Source organism: Clinocottus analis, unplaced genomic scaffold (assembly GCF_023055335.1).
Source record: "Clinocottus analis isolate CAN_PGR_092001 unplaced genomic scaffold, fCliAna1.0.p SCAF_22, whole genome shotgun sequence".
In the NCBI taxonomy this organism is placed as follows: domain Eukaryota; kingdom Metazoa; phylum Chordata; class Actinopteri; order Perciformes; family Cottidae; genus Clinocottus; species Clinocottus analis.
This window is the reverse complement of record NW_027175954.1, coordinates 8,262,427-8,277,679: the sequence shown is the minus strand read 5'-3', so window position 1 is coordinate 8,277,679 and position 15,253 is coordinate 8,262,427. Positions and strand designations below refer to the sequence as shown.

At 39.3% G+C, this 15,253-nt stretch overlaps 2 protein-coding genes across 4 annotated transcripts; both read left to right on the top strand.

Annotated features, from left to right (window-relative positions):
- Positions 1-1,613: 1,613 nt before the first annotated feature.
- On the top strand, positions 1,614-9,025 carry LOC137792823 (SWI/SNF-related matrix-associated actin-dependent regulator of chromatin subfamily E member 1-like). Of its 3 annotated transcripts, none has more exons than XM_068588578.1 (11): positions 1,614-1,844; positions 2,578-2,629; positions 3,006-3,049; positions 3,393-3,491; positions 4,296-4,376; positions 4,701-4,832; positions 5,055-5,226; positions 7,135-7,307; positions 7,430-7,531; positions 7,984-8,245; positions 8,349-9,025. In XM_068588578.1, exons 2-11 carry the CDS (start codon positions 2,623-2,625, stop codon positions 8,552-8,554), a joined length of 1,278 nt encoding a protein of 425 aa, XP_068444679.1. In that variant the 5' UTR covers positions 1,614-1,844; positions 2,578-2,622; the 3' UTR covers positions 8,555-9,025. The 3 variants fall into 3 exon arrangements, with proteins under 3 accessions (XP_068444679.1, XP_068444680.1, XP_068444677.1); XM_068588576.1 differs by having other exon boundaries at positions 1,615-1,844; positions 3,393-3,497; XM_068588579.1 differs by lacking the exon at positions 4,701-4,832 and having other exon boundaries at positions 3,393-3,497.
- A 1,641-nt stretch (positions 9,026-10,666) lies between these two features.
- On the top strand, positions 10,667-13,490 carry ccr7 (chemokine (C-C motif) receptor 7). The gene is made up of 3 exons (XM_068588588.1): positions 10,667-10,706; positions 11,834-11,883; positions 12,080-13,490. Exons 1-3 carry the CDS (start codon positions 10,691-10,693, stop codon positions 13,172-13,174), a joined length of 1,161 nt encoding a protein of 386 aa, XP_068444689.1. The 5' UTR covers positions 10,667-10,690; the 3' UTR covers positions 13,175-13,490.
- Positions 13,491-15,253: the final 1,763 nt, after the last annotated feature.

The following is a 15,253-nucleotide window of genomic DNA, read 5'->3' as shown; positions in this document are numbered from 1 at the left end:
CATATCACTGAATTAAAATATTATCACAGCTAAATAGTTATTTATATGTTTATATTTTTCAGTCATATTTATTTAATGCAACATATTTTGATGTGTTTGAAAGGCTTTACTTTTTAATATTAAAATGTTCTCCTCAAGTAGCAGTGGAAGCACTAGAAACAATGATATGTGACTATTTCTAAAAGCTTACATGTGATTTGTTAGGCAACAAAACGTAACCAAAGCATAAACAGATAAAGATATAAATGTTTTTCTTTCATCAAAAAGTAAAAATGCCAAATTGTTGCCTCAGGCCGGAGGCAGAAAATTCAACATTTACGGTCCACCTTTAGGTATTTATGAAACCAGCCAATTCAGAAGGAGAATATCCCATATGTTTCCCTGAGCTTATGGTGAATGCTGGTTTGATAGACATGTTAATTATAACACTCCAGGCATTTGTCAAAGGAATACCTCTGGAATGATACATCATAATAATCTGACTGCAGCAGTTTCTAAAAATACCACCACCATCCACCACCAGAATAAACTTTCAAGTCTGCTTACTTCCACTGCCTGGGTCTATTTTGTGGAGCTCTAAAGGCTTAAGAACTGGGTCTGAAGCAGCATTACAAGAACAGCGTTACGGGTTTTCCTTTGATTGATTAAAAATGTCACAGGCCCTGCTGCCTCTGGGCATCCAAAATCCCACAGCTGTGCCTGGGAGGCCCTGTGCGAGTGTCCGTGTTAAACCTGCACAGTAGCTTACAGGAGGCATGTGACCTCCAGCCTACCTCCAGATGGACTCCCTCACAAAGTGTCTGACACTATGCAAGGTCCTCCTGCCCACGCATTGTGTGGAATTTGCTCCCATCCCATCTGTGCAGGTTTCTGGTGGATGAAAAGAACATGAAGTACCACACCTGCAGATTAGATCACAACATTGTCTGCACGCATATTATACAGGATGCTGGTCAAGCAGAAATATAATAAGCTCTTAAGTGTGCAGTGCAAACAGACAGAAACGGGGTCACAATGAACACAATCAATTAACAAATCCAAAACAAGTACTATTCAGGTTGAATGGACAGAGATGTAGACTAAATCCTACAGGCTTTGGATTGTTATCTTTCGGGAACACACTATTACAACTATTGACCTGGGCGGCTTTCAAACAATGTGAACAAGAATGCAAAGTATTTCAGTTCTAACAACAATGGAGCAGTGAATAGGGCAACCTGGATTTTCTCAAACACTTAGAGGCTCGTGAAGCCTGCAAGATGCAGCTTATGGCATTGTGACATAATGAATAATTCTATAATAATGTATTTTATTTTTTCACATTATATAGACTGAGATTATTACCTTTTGGTGGAAACATGTGTTAAACTAGAGCATCTGCACTTACATGAGACATTTTTGACATGAGATGTATTTTGCTGTCAAGACAACACTGTAAATCAGCTTCTAGATCAATTATGTTTGTGAGTTGGAAAAAAGACGTATGATGATGCACATCTGCATGTCACAGATAAAGCTATCTAGGTTAAATGTGAAATCCCATTTAGCTGCGCTGTAAAGTTACCTTCTCTTTCATTATGAAGTGACTGTTCTTAGAGAGAAAAATGTTTTTGCTGTCATATTGATAAGTGAGAGCTGCCGCAGTGACAGTTGATTGCGATGAGCATCGAGGCAGGCACAGCTGTAATGAGGAGAAGGTGGGGGTGAAATTCTGGAAGATTCTGCAAGAATCTTACGAGTGGACCCCATTTCATTCGTTTATTGTGGGGACTGTTTGTAAGAGCTAGGTGGGTTAGCCTTCCCTGTCACAGCCACAACTGTGGTGGGGCACTAAAGATATAAGGGTGAGTTCTCTCACTTTAGTATACGAGCTTGCTTGTCACCATCAAAATCTATGGGAATGTGCATACCTCTAGATGTGTTGGTTTGACTTGACGTTGCATGCTAATATCTCAGATGTAATTTTTCTCTTCACGCAGGTTGCTAAGCTATACGTAACCAGACCAGCTAACGTTACTTCAGCTAATGAGACAAGCTAACGATATGGTGTCGACTACCGAGCTGCCGTTACATCAATATAACCACAGTACATTAACAACGCTATATTTGCTGCTGGCTTCTGCCGCACGCCAGCTAACCTCAAGAGAAAACGACACATTACAGGAGCTACACAACTAGCAGCTTGCTAGCACGAATACATGCTAACATTAGCTGGGAAGTTAGCGCCGTTGCAGCACGTCTGTTGGACTCCGCATAGATGGTGCAGCCCCACTACCAGTGATAAGACACCTCGGAACGGCACCATATCAATATAGTCACCACGTTTTGGACATGTCGGGCGATCCAAAACAAATGCACGCCGTTGTTGACCACATTTATTGAGCTAAAACGAAATGGCCTGCTAGTTATTTCCCAACAAATCTTCCAAGCTTGTCAGTTGTGGTCGTGACGTTAGCTAATGTCGTTTCAGCCAGCGTCTCTTTGTTTTGTGCCGTGTGGGAAGCACCTTGTCCACATGGTTCACCTCTTCAATACGAGATCAAACGTTGTCCTTGCACTAAAATGTGTTTATTACAGAGCCAATGACTGGAACACACTGATACCGATCTCCTCACTGCAGAGATGTCAAGTAAGGAGCTGGGAGTGTTTTAGCTAACGTTGCTCCTCGTAGGCGGTGGTATTAAAATCTAAAATACATCAGACTGTTTCCATACATCCACTTTAAGTGATGCAATCATAATACATACATATCTTAAGTTTATTCAAGATTAGCAAAAAAGAGAATCGATTTAGATCGATTTGTTATTGATGTTTTTATTTCATAGAGACAACAAGTATTGTTTGGAAGAGTTAAATAATAATTAAGTTTATATATATATATATATATATATATATATATATATATATATATATATATATATATATAATACATAAATAAATACTAGTACTATACTAATATGCTGTTTCACTTAATTGATGCTTATGTTTCATTTGGACCTTTTCAGAGAGACCATCTCATGCCCCTCCGGCTCCCCCTGCCCCTGCAACAGTAAGAACTCATACATGAGTGTAACATCAACTATTGTCTGGGTGTCCCAAGTTAAGCTGATGTTGCTGTTTGGACACTTAAGTACATGTTTTTCATTTGCTTTAACATTAATTTGAAAAAATAGTTTTTGTTGAATCGACAACCCCTGTTAGGGACACAGACTGATGTTCTGATTTGCCGTTGCTTCTGAAATTCTTATTACTTTATTGCCTCAGCATAAATGCAAGTTTCTTTGTTTTGCTTTATTTTTTAATGTTAGTTGCTTCATATTTGTTTTAAGCTCCCCCCTTCCTATTTTATTTAGTTTCTTATTCATATTTCTATCTCATTGTATTTTCACCAGCAAATGCCCAACACTGCCGGGTTTGTGGGCTACAACCCATACAGCCATCTGGCCTACAACAACTATAGACTGGGAGGAAGCCAAAGCAGCAACAGTCGGGTAACGGTATGAATATTATTTATATATATATATAAATAAATGAAGTGTGACTGTTCAGGCAAACTCAAGGGGAGAAACTTAAGCTTGCTTGGTCAAAATAAGATACCACAGAATCTGTGCTTTGTTCAGAGCAAATAATATTAGATACATATTTTGCATTTTCCACTGTTAAAATAGCAGATGCTGCATAAAAGTCAGTATCAGAAGCCAAACTCACTCCATTACTAAGAATGAACCTGTAGTACGTGTTACTCTAAACACACTCTGCTGTGTCCATCACAGTGAAGGCCAGCTAAAAGTCCTTCTGTGTGTATTGAAATACCACCTGCCTCTCAAAGTCTACAATTCTGACAACCATGTAAAGTAACCAATGCCAACAGTGTTGCCATGGTATTACAAACTCGCTGCATTGCTCTGGCTGCTGAGCAGTAATTCAGTCGCTGCATGCAAGCTGTGGTTGGCTGACTCTGATAATGGCATTATAAGCAAATCTCAGATTAAGTGTTTTTTTTTTGTATTTTTCTTTTACAGTCAGCGCTATTCCATTGTACTCTGTAGGGTTCCTGACCTGTGTAGGGCCTCAAACTGTCATTAATTAAACCAAGTTAATTTAATAAAAAAAAATACTTTGATGCATCTTATATTTGATTCAAAGTACACATACATAGTGCATATTACATAACATGCACGTACTCATAGTTTCACAAGCTGTCCTGAGCCTCGGCAAGCAAGAGTGTTTAAAGGGTGGCCTGATAACTACACAGCAACAGTGCCTAAAGGTGACTCTTTTTCTTTATTTACCAGAATTCCTCTGGAATAAATATCCCAAAGCCTCCCAAGCCACCTGATAAGCCATTGATGCCGTATATGAGATATAGTCGTAAGGTAAGTAACAGTATGCAGCTGTATTTTGCAGCATTATGTGCTCTGTTGGAAAACAGGGATGCTTTGCTTCTCAGATATTCTATGCCATCACATAAAGTAAGACGTACATTTTTGAAAAAAAACACTAATAGCTGTTTATTAAGGTAGGTGTGTAAAGCTAAATTAAGCTGGGACTGTCCACATCATATACTGGGATTTATCAACTTGGAGATGGAGCTGAAAGCACTCGGCCTCCTCTGGTTTGTGACCTCTCTGCAAAGAGAACCACTTAAAGCCCCTCCAAACCAACCCAACTCTACACCCATGTCTGGTTCTCATCACCAGGTTTGGGATCAAGTAAAAGCCTCCAATCCTGATCTGAAGCTATGGGAAATTGGGAAGATAATCGGTGGCATGTGGAGGGACCTCACTGATGAGGAGAAACAGGATTATTTGAATGACTACGAAGCAGAGAAGGTTGGTTGTTTAACAAGGAGTGTTTATGGGAGTTTTCTCATGGGTGACCAGTAGATGTGTCTCCAATAGTTGTGGGTCCCTCCTGTCATCATTCCTTACTTTCTAACAGTCCTGAGTAAACCTCTTTCCCTATCATGTCGTAGTCGATGGAAACGAGGGCCCATTTTGTGTCAGCTTGCCATCTTGGTTTCCTTGTCATCCCCTTCATCCTTTCCACCGTAGATTGAGTATAATGAGAGCATGAAGGCCTATCATAACTCGCCAGCATACCTGGCCTACGTCACCGCAAAAAGCCGGGCCGAGGCAGCCCTGGAAGAGGAGAGCCGCCAGAGGCAGTCCAGACTGGACAAGGGCGAGCCTTACATAAGCATTCAGCCAGCGGAGGATCCAGATGGTAAGCCCAATCAGCTAAATGCGTTGTCTCCCAAGGTTTAAAGCACTGTAACAGAGTTGTATTTACTCTAGCACAACCACACAGCGTTGCCCGTCCACACAACCAGACACTTTGTTATCTTTCTCCTCATTCTACACTGCTACATCCACATCTTTGGTAATGCTACCTTTGAAAGGCCATTTCTGCTTTTAAACTGCAAATGGAACAAACTTTGTCTTTGTTTTGCACAACTGTTTACATTTTGTAGGTATTCTCGGCATTGGTTTAGACATAATTGCAGAATTTACATTCTTTTGTCTGTTGTTTTTAAAACTGACACAAACACACACGCACGCACATTCACATACACGTTAGACACCCACCCAAGCCGTTTGAGTTACACCCACCTCAAGGAAATGATGCTTGTCTGGGGTCTGGCAGGGTTACAGGAGACGATAATGACATACAGGAAAACTACAGATAAAACCAATTGCTATTCAGAAACACCCCAGACCATATCAATGTCAGCGTTTGTATCCCAGTGGGTTATGTTCTCAAAAAACTGCACGTACGTCAATGAGTAAATGAGATTAAGCTCTCCGGGTGGTTACTCAAAGATTGGGCTTCATTAATAAGTACAGTCTTATAGATATTCTACCCTGACCTGCTGCCATCTACCAGTTTCTCCTGTTCTGTTCATAACAGCATTAAAATAGTGCAGAGACAATGGGCCTGTTAGACAATCATGCACTGTTGTGGGAAGTATCTATTGAGGGTGTTTTCAAATACAGTTAATTAACATTTTTCAACATTTAATTAACTGTATTTATTGAAAGTTTGTAATGGGTGTAATGTAATCTGGACAATATTTACCATTCAGAAGGTGCCATGTATACTTAAAATAAAAATACAAAGTCGTTGAGACTGAATCCTCAAACACTGAATTCAGAATGTGTTGTTTGACTGTTTCCTGTTGTGGTGTTTAACCAACTACTTGAGCACCTTTGAAATTTTCAACATGGCAAATGAGTTTAATTTCTGCTCTCTGGAAACCTGCAAATGGGTGCATAGCAGCAACTAGTCCAGTGATGGGAGCTTTTGTTGCAGTAGATAAAGGTTTTGACAAAGCCAAAAAGGAGAGCCTCATGTATAAAAGTGTTGAATAGTGTTGCCAAATGGAAATCAAGTGTCGATCTCTCCATCACATTATTATCAGTTATTGCATCTAAATGAAACAAACAAGCAAGTGTTTCTACACATGTTGGTGAAATGCATTGCATACAATGCTCTCCTGACTGTATACAGACACAGTACTCCTCATGCATCCTCATAAAAACTGAAAAAAGAATGGGAGGAGATTGTCCAATTTATATTTACCAAATTATAACAAATTTCGGCAGACCCAAAGTCTGTAATCACTATCAAAGATGTTACTCAAAGTTACTGTACTTTTACTGTATTTTTTGTCTAAATGCATTTCTAAAATATACAATGAAATGAAAAAAAATCGTATTTGAATACAGCTGGCCTTAATTCCTTCTCACTGCAGTGTGGAAGAAGTAACCAGGAGGAATCTCTTCTTGCACCATCATCCTCTATCTAAATGTCAGCGGAGTATACATTTAAGACCAAGAATGTTTGCTGTCACATGCAAATTGCAGACTGTATCTTGAAACTGGGACATCATGAGGCTATTCTCAACTCTCTTTCTGTATAAAAATTAAGCAATATTATTCTCATGTTTTCAGTTTCTTGATACAGCAGTATTTGCATCATTTTGTTTTATATCACGTGTGTTGTAGTTTGCCGAAGCCTCTCATACTAGTGAATGGTGACACATCTCTATACTTTGCCTTTTGACAGATAGGTGTGTGAATATGTATTTTCTAAGACAGTGGTAACCACTCTGATGCTTTTTGATGTCTTCAGATTATGACGACGGGTTTTCTATAAAGCACTCGGCTGCAGCTCGTTTCCAACGCAACCACCGTCTAATCAGCGAGATCCTCAGTGAGAGTGTCGTCCCAGATGTGCGCTCAGTTGTTACCACCGCTCGGATGCAGGTCCTCAAACGCCAGGTCCAGTCTTTGATGGTACACCAGGTATGATCAAGTTGTGGACTTCTAATCTTCACGCAATGGTGGCATTTAGCAAACAGCTTTTGTTTTCTATTGGTTTTCTATATGTAATTACCATGTAGAGCCATGTGTGTCATGTGTCGCAGAGAAAATTGGAAGCTGAGTTGCTTCAGATTGAAGACCGCCACCAGGACAAGAAAAGAAAATTCATTGATGCCACAGAGTCGTTCACAAATGAGCTCAAAAGGGTACGCCGTCTTTAACGTTGTAATCACTTTTTGCGTGTTTACCTGTACAATGTGCAGCACTGGTTATATGCCAGTGTACATCTCTCTTACAGACATTAGCTGCAGCTGTTCTGGCAATCATACAGCTGTCAGCGGTCCTTCACAATTTGTAGCCTTAATAATAACTTTTGTTCTGAAATGAAATGCAGCACTGTGCAGTTGAATGCACTGTCCACTATTCACAACAGGTGGCGCCATTTATCTTTACAGCATCTATTCAGGGACTGAGAAGTAGTATTTTCAAACAAGGTACTGAAACCTTGTAGTTATGAACACAACTCATTCAGGTACATTATTGAGTTACTTTAAGTTGTTACTTTGTGTTCGACTATCACTAAACTTTGAAAAGTAAAAAAGGTGCAGCAATTGTTTTCACCTTTCTACATTGATTTCCAAATTACTGTACTTTAAAGCTGTGCTGCCTGAAGGTGGAAGTGGACATGGAGAAGATTTCTGCAGAGATTTCTGCAGCAGAAGAGGCAACTCGCAAACGTATGGTAGATCGTGATAAGGTTGCAGGGGACAGAGGCACAAGAGATGCTCCAGCTTGTGTGTTGGCAGAAGAAGAAAAACACATTTGTGCCACACATGGCAACAAGTCCCAGCCAAACTCTCAAAGCGAAAGTAGCAACAAAGAAGGCGAGGAAGCAGAATCCAACAACACAGATACACCAGGTGAGCTACACTGGCTTTTATTTATGGATTTTCTGCCATCTGGCTCTTATGCAGGGTTTCATGTTTTTTAACATCATGCAATCTTCTGGTTTCTATGACTCAGAGAAGCCAAAAGCTTCAGAGGAGCTTGAGACTCATCCAGGCAGTGAGGAGGGGGCATCAGAGGACAAGGAGAGCGTCCCAGAGGGAGCCATGGAGGAGGGAACCAGCGACAGTAACACAGGCTCAGAGACCACCTCTGCACAGACAGAAGATGCCCCGACTAGTGAGCCATCAGAGTCGACCAGTAGGGCAAGAGCTGCCCACTGAGTCAAAAAGAGGTCACCATCTGTGAACTGTAAGGCTATCATTACGTCTGCTGGTCTGCAGTATCGTCCTCTGATAACATATATTGCACATTATCATCTTAGTTTGTCAAAGAGTATGAAGAACATTTAGATGGGGTGAATGCTTTAACATGCCTAAAGGAAAGAGGAGGCTTAAGTTGAGTTTGAAAACACGAAGACTCACAGGCAATACAAAGAAATTATACAATTGTAAAGCTGACAAAGCAAAGATCCTTTCTAAAATCAATGTCTGCTGAGTGCATCCATGTGAAAGCACTATATTTCCTGCACAGGTCTCATTGCCATTTGGAAAAACCCATACAAGCTCTCTTCAGCACTCACTGATACATATCTCTAGCACTCTGTCTGACAGACCCCAGATTGTCGCAAATTAAGACTGGCTATTTGAAAAAAGCTGTCACATTAAACAAACTGTGTTCAGTGTTGTATTTAACTTTGTCCTTTGTATTGTAATGTCCTTGTTGCTTTGATTGTTATTTTTGCATGATGCAATTTTTAAAAACAATTTGGCATACTTGTGATGAGTGATGCTAGGTGACCATCTCCTTGGCAGGAGAATATTTGTTTACTCTCCGTATCAGTATTACAGTGACAGTATTGTCTCAGGAGTTTGTAATCAGTAGTGGTTATTTTTGTTATTTATTATCAGCATTTTTATTAATGTGTATTGGTTGTCCCAGTTCATATAATTATATCACATGATCATTAATGCTGTACAATTCTCGCAGTGTTCTCAAGTTTGCTTGCTGTCAATCAAATCAAAAGCAGTACGCTTAGAACATGTCTGTGTTATGATGAATATTGCAATTTTCAACAGAAAACTTTTAAATGTACTGTAATTGTGTACACAGTGTAACGAGGTTTGCTTAAACATGTTTTTTCATGTTGTAAAACAGCTTAAAGAACATTCATAAACATGCAGTCTTACAATTGATTTCTTTTTGCATATTTATACCAATAAACTTTTCTACCCTGAACAAGTTCTTGCTTCATTTTTTTCCAATAACATTTGATGCTAGGAGATTATCTTTTTTTTAATAAATAAATATTGATCATTATTAACAGCACAAACATGCAAAATGGACAACAAACTGTATTTTTTGATGACACTACATTACTGTAACGGATCATGATTATAAAAGATCACGAGCCTGGATGCAGAGTCTTGTATCAAGCATGCAATGTGCCGTGCTTTCACATAGCTGTTTGTCCTTTGCACAGTATAGGTAAGGGAAGTGGTAAGATGAGAGGGAATGGTTCTGATTTCCTGTTATCAGCACAGAACTAGCAACCTTCTGAAAAATTCTGTTGTGTTGTCACAAAATTCAGCATTAAAGCCTCAAGGAGAGATATATATACATATATATATGGCAGGAGATATATAGATGCTTCATGTGTCATGTTTTCTATAGTTTCAGCCTCAGATACATGGTGTAATGATCATACTTCATAGTGCTATAGTTTCAATGTGACAGATGTCATCTGCTATGCAACTTGCCACATTTTGCTACGTGCGGGTACCACTGCCTCCAGTGAAAGTAAGAAACCACAACCGCAGAGATACAGGTGTGCAGAAGTCTGTGTATAGCTCGTCGTAGGCTTCATCTGCTGTCCAGCACAACAACTCTTATCTCCATAAAATTCTACATTGTACAATCATGCAAAATAAAGGCTGTTCAACATTGTCAGATACAAAGATAAATTACACAATGGCGGACAAAGAATGGGTTAATTTAACATAAGGAACATAAAAGACGTCAAACCAAACAAGGATAGACTTATAAGTCATAATAATTACATTAAATAGTAAGTAAGTAAGAATGTAGCGTGATAGGGAGCTACAAAAGACTGTTGTTGCCCCACACTCATAAGGATACACGCACACAAACGTGTGTGTCATGTATGAGTGTGTGGATAACGTGTTCACACTTTAGTTTGAGTCTGTGGTTTTTTCACATGATACTTTAGGGTGAGGAGAAAAAAGTTTCTCGGAGACAGTTGTTTTTTTCATTTCAACAAAAGGGAAACCACCATCAAACACAGACATCCACTCATCTGTGCTTCGTGGCTTTAAGTGCAGCGCACTACTCTCGTCAACATGACTCGTGTCAGAGGTGAGTACCTAATTAGAGTTTAACTAACATAGTTAAAAGGATGTTGTATCTACTCTGGTGAAGGAATGCATGTACAAGATTATGCATCAAAATGAGCATACTGTTTTTAAATTATAAACAATTTAACAATTATCATAGTTATGTCAAAAGCAAATATGAAAAAAGTGACCTAAAATACCAGACAAAAAAAACTTTTCTGGAATCAAATTAATCAAAAGATATTGTGTCTACAATCATCTACATATAACGTGGCAATGGATAAAATGATTGAACACTAGTGTCAATGTTTGACCCTCTGTAGTACTAGCTTTTTTAGTAAAGAGCAGACTGATTGATAGACACACACAGCACATCAAGGAAGGCATGATTTGGAGTTTAAGTTATGTGTTAATCAATTAGAAATCTTCGTCTGTAGTTGTTTATCAGTCAACATTTTTTTTGGTATACATGCTTATTATTGTGATTAAAACAATGACATCAAGAGATATCTGTCTTATCTTGTTTGCCTAATCACAATTATACATATATACATACATATACCCTGTAAAAGAATACACAATACAGTGTCAATGAACTTTTGATTAAAAATGCAGAACTAAACTATTGACTAAAACCACTCTACCACAGGAAACTACTTACTTCTTACAGTAAGCACGGCAGTGTCACAGTAATCGAAAGACACACTCAAAGCATAAACTATGACCAGTAGGCTAGCATCTAAATAGGGACACCACCGAGTTTCCACATAAACATCAGTTATAAAGTGATAAGAACTCCTTTAGCTTTGTGAAATCTAATAAAATACATAATTATCTCCGCCTGGCCTTAATGACTACACATGTACAACAGAAAGTTTGGGTTATTAACTGTTTATGAAGTTTGAAATATGTATGTATGTACCAATTCTGGAATTTAACTCGTAAAACAATTTAGTATATCTTTTGTTTTGTTTCTTCAGTGTTGACCGTTCGTTTGTAAATCTTTTTTCTTATGAATACTTTAACATTATGGCATTATATTATTCTCTAATATTTCACATAATGGTCACCTATGCAGCTTAATAAGGATATTGTCAATCGTGCTATTACAGTGCTTGGTTTTCTAAAAGTTCTTCATTTGTTTTTCAGATCTCCCAAACATTCTGCCAGCTGTGCTGATATGGTTAATGCATGTCAAGGTGAGATTCAAACACAAGTGCAGCACAATCTTATTAGAGTTATAAACAAGATGGTAACACATTTGTGGCAATTTGTATCCAGATCATATTGTAACAGGGGTGAAAATAGCAACTACTACTTTCCCCTTTGACTTGTTGGTTAATTGCTCAACTTTACTTGCTTTCATCTGATCATTTAATTTGATTTTGATTCCAGTGTTCCATGTCTCTACGTGAATTCAATAAAACCATCACTATAGTCACAGACTATAACTTCTCCACCGACAGCTACCCAGACTATAACTACAGTATAGATTATGCTGACTATCCTGAGGTCTGTGCAAAACAATTCAATCGCCAGTTCCGCGGCTGGTTCATGCCGACCTTCTACTCCATCATCTGCTTCCTGGGGCTAGTGGGGAACCTACTTGTCATCCTCACATTCTTCTACTTCAAGCGTCTCAAGACCATGACGGATGTGTACCTGCTCAACTTGTCCTTTGCGGACCTGCTCTTTGCTTTGTCGCTCCCCTTTTGGGCAGCCAACTCCATGACAGAATGGGTGCTGGGTCTGATGCTGTGTAAAGCTATGCACACCATTTACAAGGTCAGCTTCTACAGCAGCATGTTCATTCTCGCTTTCATCAGCATAGAACGCTACTTCGTCATCGCCAGGGCCGTCTCTGCTCACCGCTACCGCTCCAAAGCAGTGTTTCTCAGCAAGGTGTCGTCAGCTGCCATCTGGTTGATGGCACTGATTTTCTCCATACCGGAAATGACCTACACCACGATCAATAACAACACCTGCTCCCCTTACTCCAGCAATTATGACAAGCTCCGTGTCAAAATACAGGCCAGCCAGATTGTCTTGGCTTTTGCCCTCCCGCTCCTGGTCATGAGCATCTGTTACAGCGGCATTGTCCAGACCCTTTGCCAGGCTCGTGGCTTTGAACGCAATAAGGCCATCAAGGTGATTCTCGCTGTGGTGGCTGTGTTTCTCTTCTGCCAAATGCCTTACAACCTGGTCTTGATTGTGAACACAGTCGTCACAGCAAAAGGTGGAGTCAAGGTCTGCAACTACGATAACATGATCCTGTATGCCATCGATGTCACCCAGTGCATGGCGTTCCTGAGGTGCTGCCTGAACCCATTTGTCTATGCTTTTATTGGTGTCAAGTTTCGTCACGACCTCCTGAAGCTACTGAAGGATTTGGGCTGCATGAGCCATGACTGGTTCATCAGGTTTACAAGGGGCAGGAGGAGGAGCTCCGGGGCCACCGACACCGAGACTACCACCACATTCTCTCCTTGAAGCTGTTTCAGAATGAAAAAACACAGATGTATCTCAGCAGACCACACAGTGGATATTAAACATTTGGATAAAAGTCTCAACTAAAATACAAAACATATGTTACATGTACATAGCAGAAGTTCAATGACAATGTTTTTTTTTTGTGTGTTTGTCTCTATGATAGTGTTTATTCTCGTCAGTTAAGACAACGCAAGGCTTGGTTATTTTTTGTGTTGGCTACAAAGTGTACAGTATATCTAGAAATTTACAGTGTTATTGAAAAAAAACCACCTGAAAAGCACCAAATCCTGTTCAATAAACTGAATATAGAACGGTCTCTTTTTTGTATTCTAACTGTTTGCAATATTGTAAAAATGATCAAATAAGTTAGAAGACTTGAAAGTGCTGCTTTGTGCATTTAATACATAAGGAAAACAATAACTTATGCCGGAACCATGACAACATATCAGAAACATGTCTTCTAATATGTATATATATGTATATATAAAACACATACAAGTTTTCAGACATAACCCCCCCGTTGTGAAACAACCACAATACACTTATCAAAGGATAGTCTGTACTTGTCTGTGCCTGTTCTGTGTGCACCGTTTGTCCGGGTCAGTCAGGCATATATATCACTGAGGCAGACTGAGGTAGTAGCATGGCATTTATTTTGATTTGGACATGCAGTTTTCAAATTCTTTGTCAGACAGTGTTCTCTTCTTGTGCTGATGTTCCATCAAACGTCAATGGTGCCCTCTTTTCATGAGGGGTAAGGAAGCTCTGTGCAAGCTTTTTGGCCAAAGTATAAATAAGGCATAAGGCTTAAAGTTACAATGTGTAACACTTGGCCACATGCTCCAGACAAATAGTCACCTACCAAAAACTAACTAACAGCAGGGAAAGAATATTCAACTAAACTGCCAAAGCTCAAAAACACTACTGTGTTTCTTTATTCTTTATTGTGTGGTCTTTCTCTTCTGACATTCATTCCTTGGGGCTCTGTAGTTATACATATAACCTGATACTAGCACAGAGTTAAGTATAATCATCTAGAAAACTATACCTACCTTGGACTGTTACAATGGCACTATCATTTTATTCCATGTTTCCATCCAGGTAAATTGGTGGATCCAATTGTTATACAAAAAACATATATGATGTCATTTCTTTGTAATCGTCCAAAATAATGTTAAGTGTATGGGTATATTTTCAAGTAGGCCACTGACTGGTCGAAACGTCCGATGCTTTGAGTGGGCAGCGCGCAGTGTATTCAGCGGGCCGGTCTGACAGTACCTTCCGGGAAACTTTTTACCCCCAGTCCGCCCCTGGCACAGGGTCTAACTTATGCAATGTCAGCAACAGTTTACGCAGTCTGAATTTGAATTGCATCAGCAAAAGGAAGTATAGATTTAAGTTTACATCTAAGAAAAGAAAACGTATGGAAAATGCAGCATTCTAAAGTCTTTTACACAGAAGATATCATAATTAATCCAGAGATGACTTGCCTTTAAGGTTAAGGGAGGCAGAAACATACAGAGCATGCTTTATCAAAACTATTTAGTTATCATGTACAGGTCACGTACAAGGAGAAATAATATTTTATCAAGAAAGCCTACTCCACAGGTACAGCTTGAGTTGTGTCATGATACCATGTTACCCTTTACAAATCTTATTCACAAAAAATATTCAGTAGCACTAATAAACTTTTTAAAATCTTCTCCTTTAAAATCATCTACATCAGCAGTAAAATCCAAAATATCAGATAAAAAGCTCCTTTCAGACTGTGATGATGGATAATGCAACACACAGGATCCGTGGAGTTAAGCTCACGCTTGTTTCAACGATTCCTACAACACGGCATTTTCTGCAAACATTCTCTACAGCTATGCACACGCCAGAGTAATATTTCATTTTCAACTTAGTAACTTAGTAAGCGTTTACTCGTGCACAGCATTACAATGTTGTGCAATAATGTCACATGTGCTACCTCTTTTGAATCACTTTCTTTTATATAGTTAAGGTGTGAAATAAAAAAACAGCCCTCCGGGCTAAAACTTTACACTGCTAGGTGACATCATCAGTTGGGAGTCACAC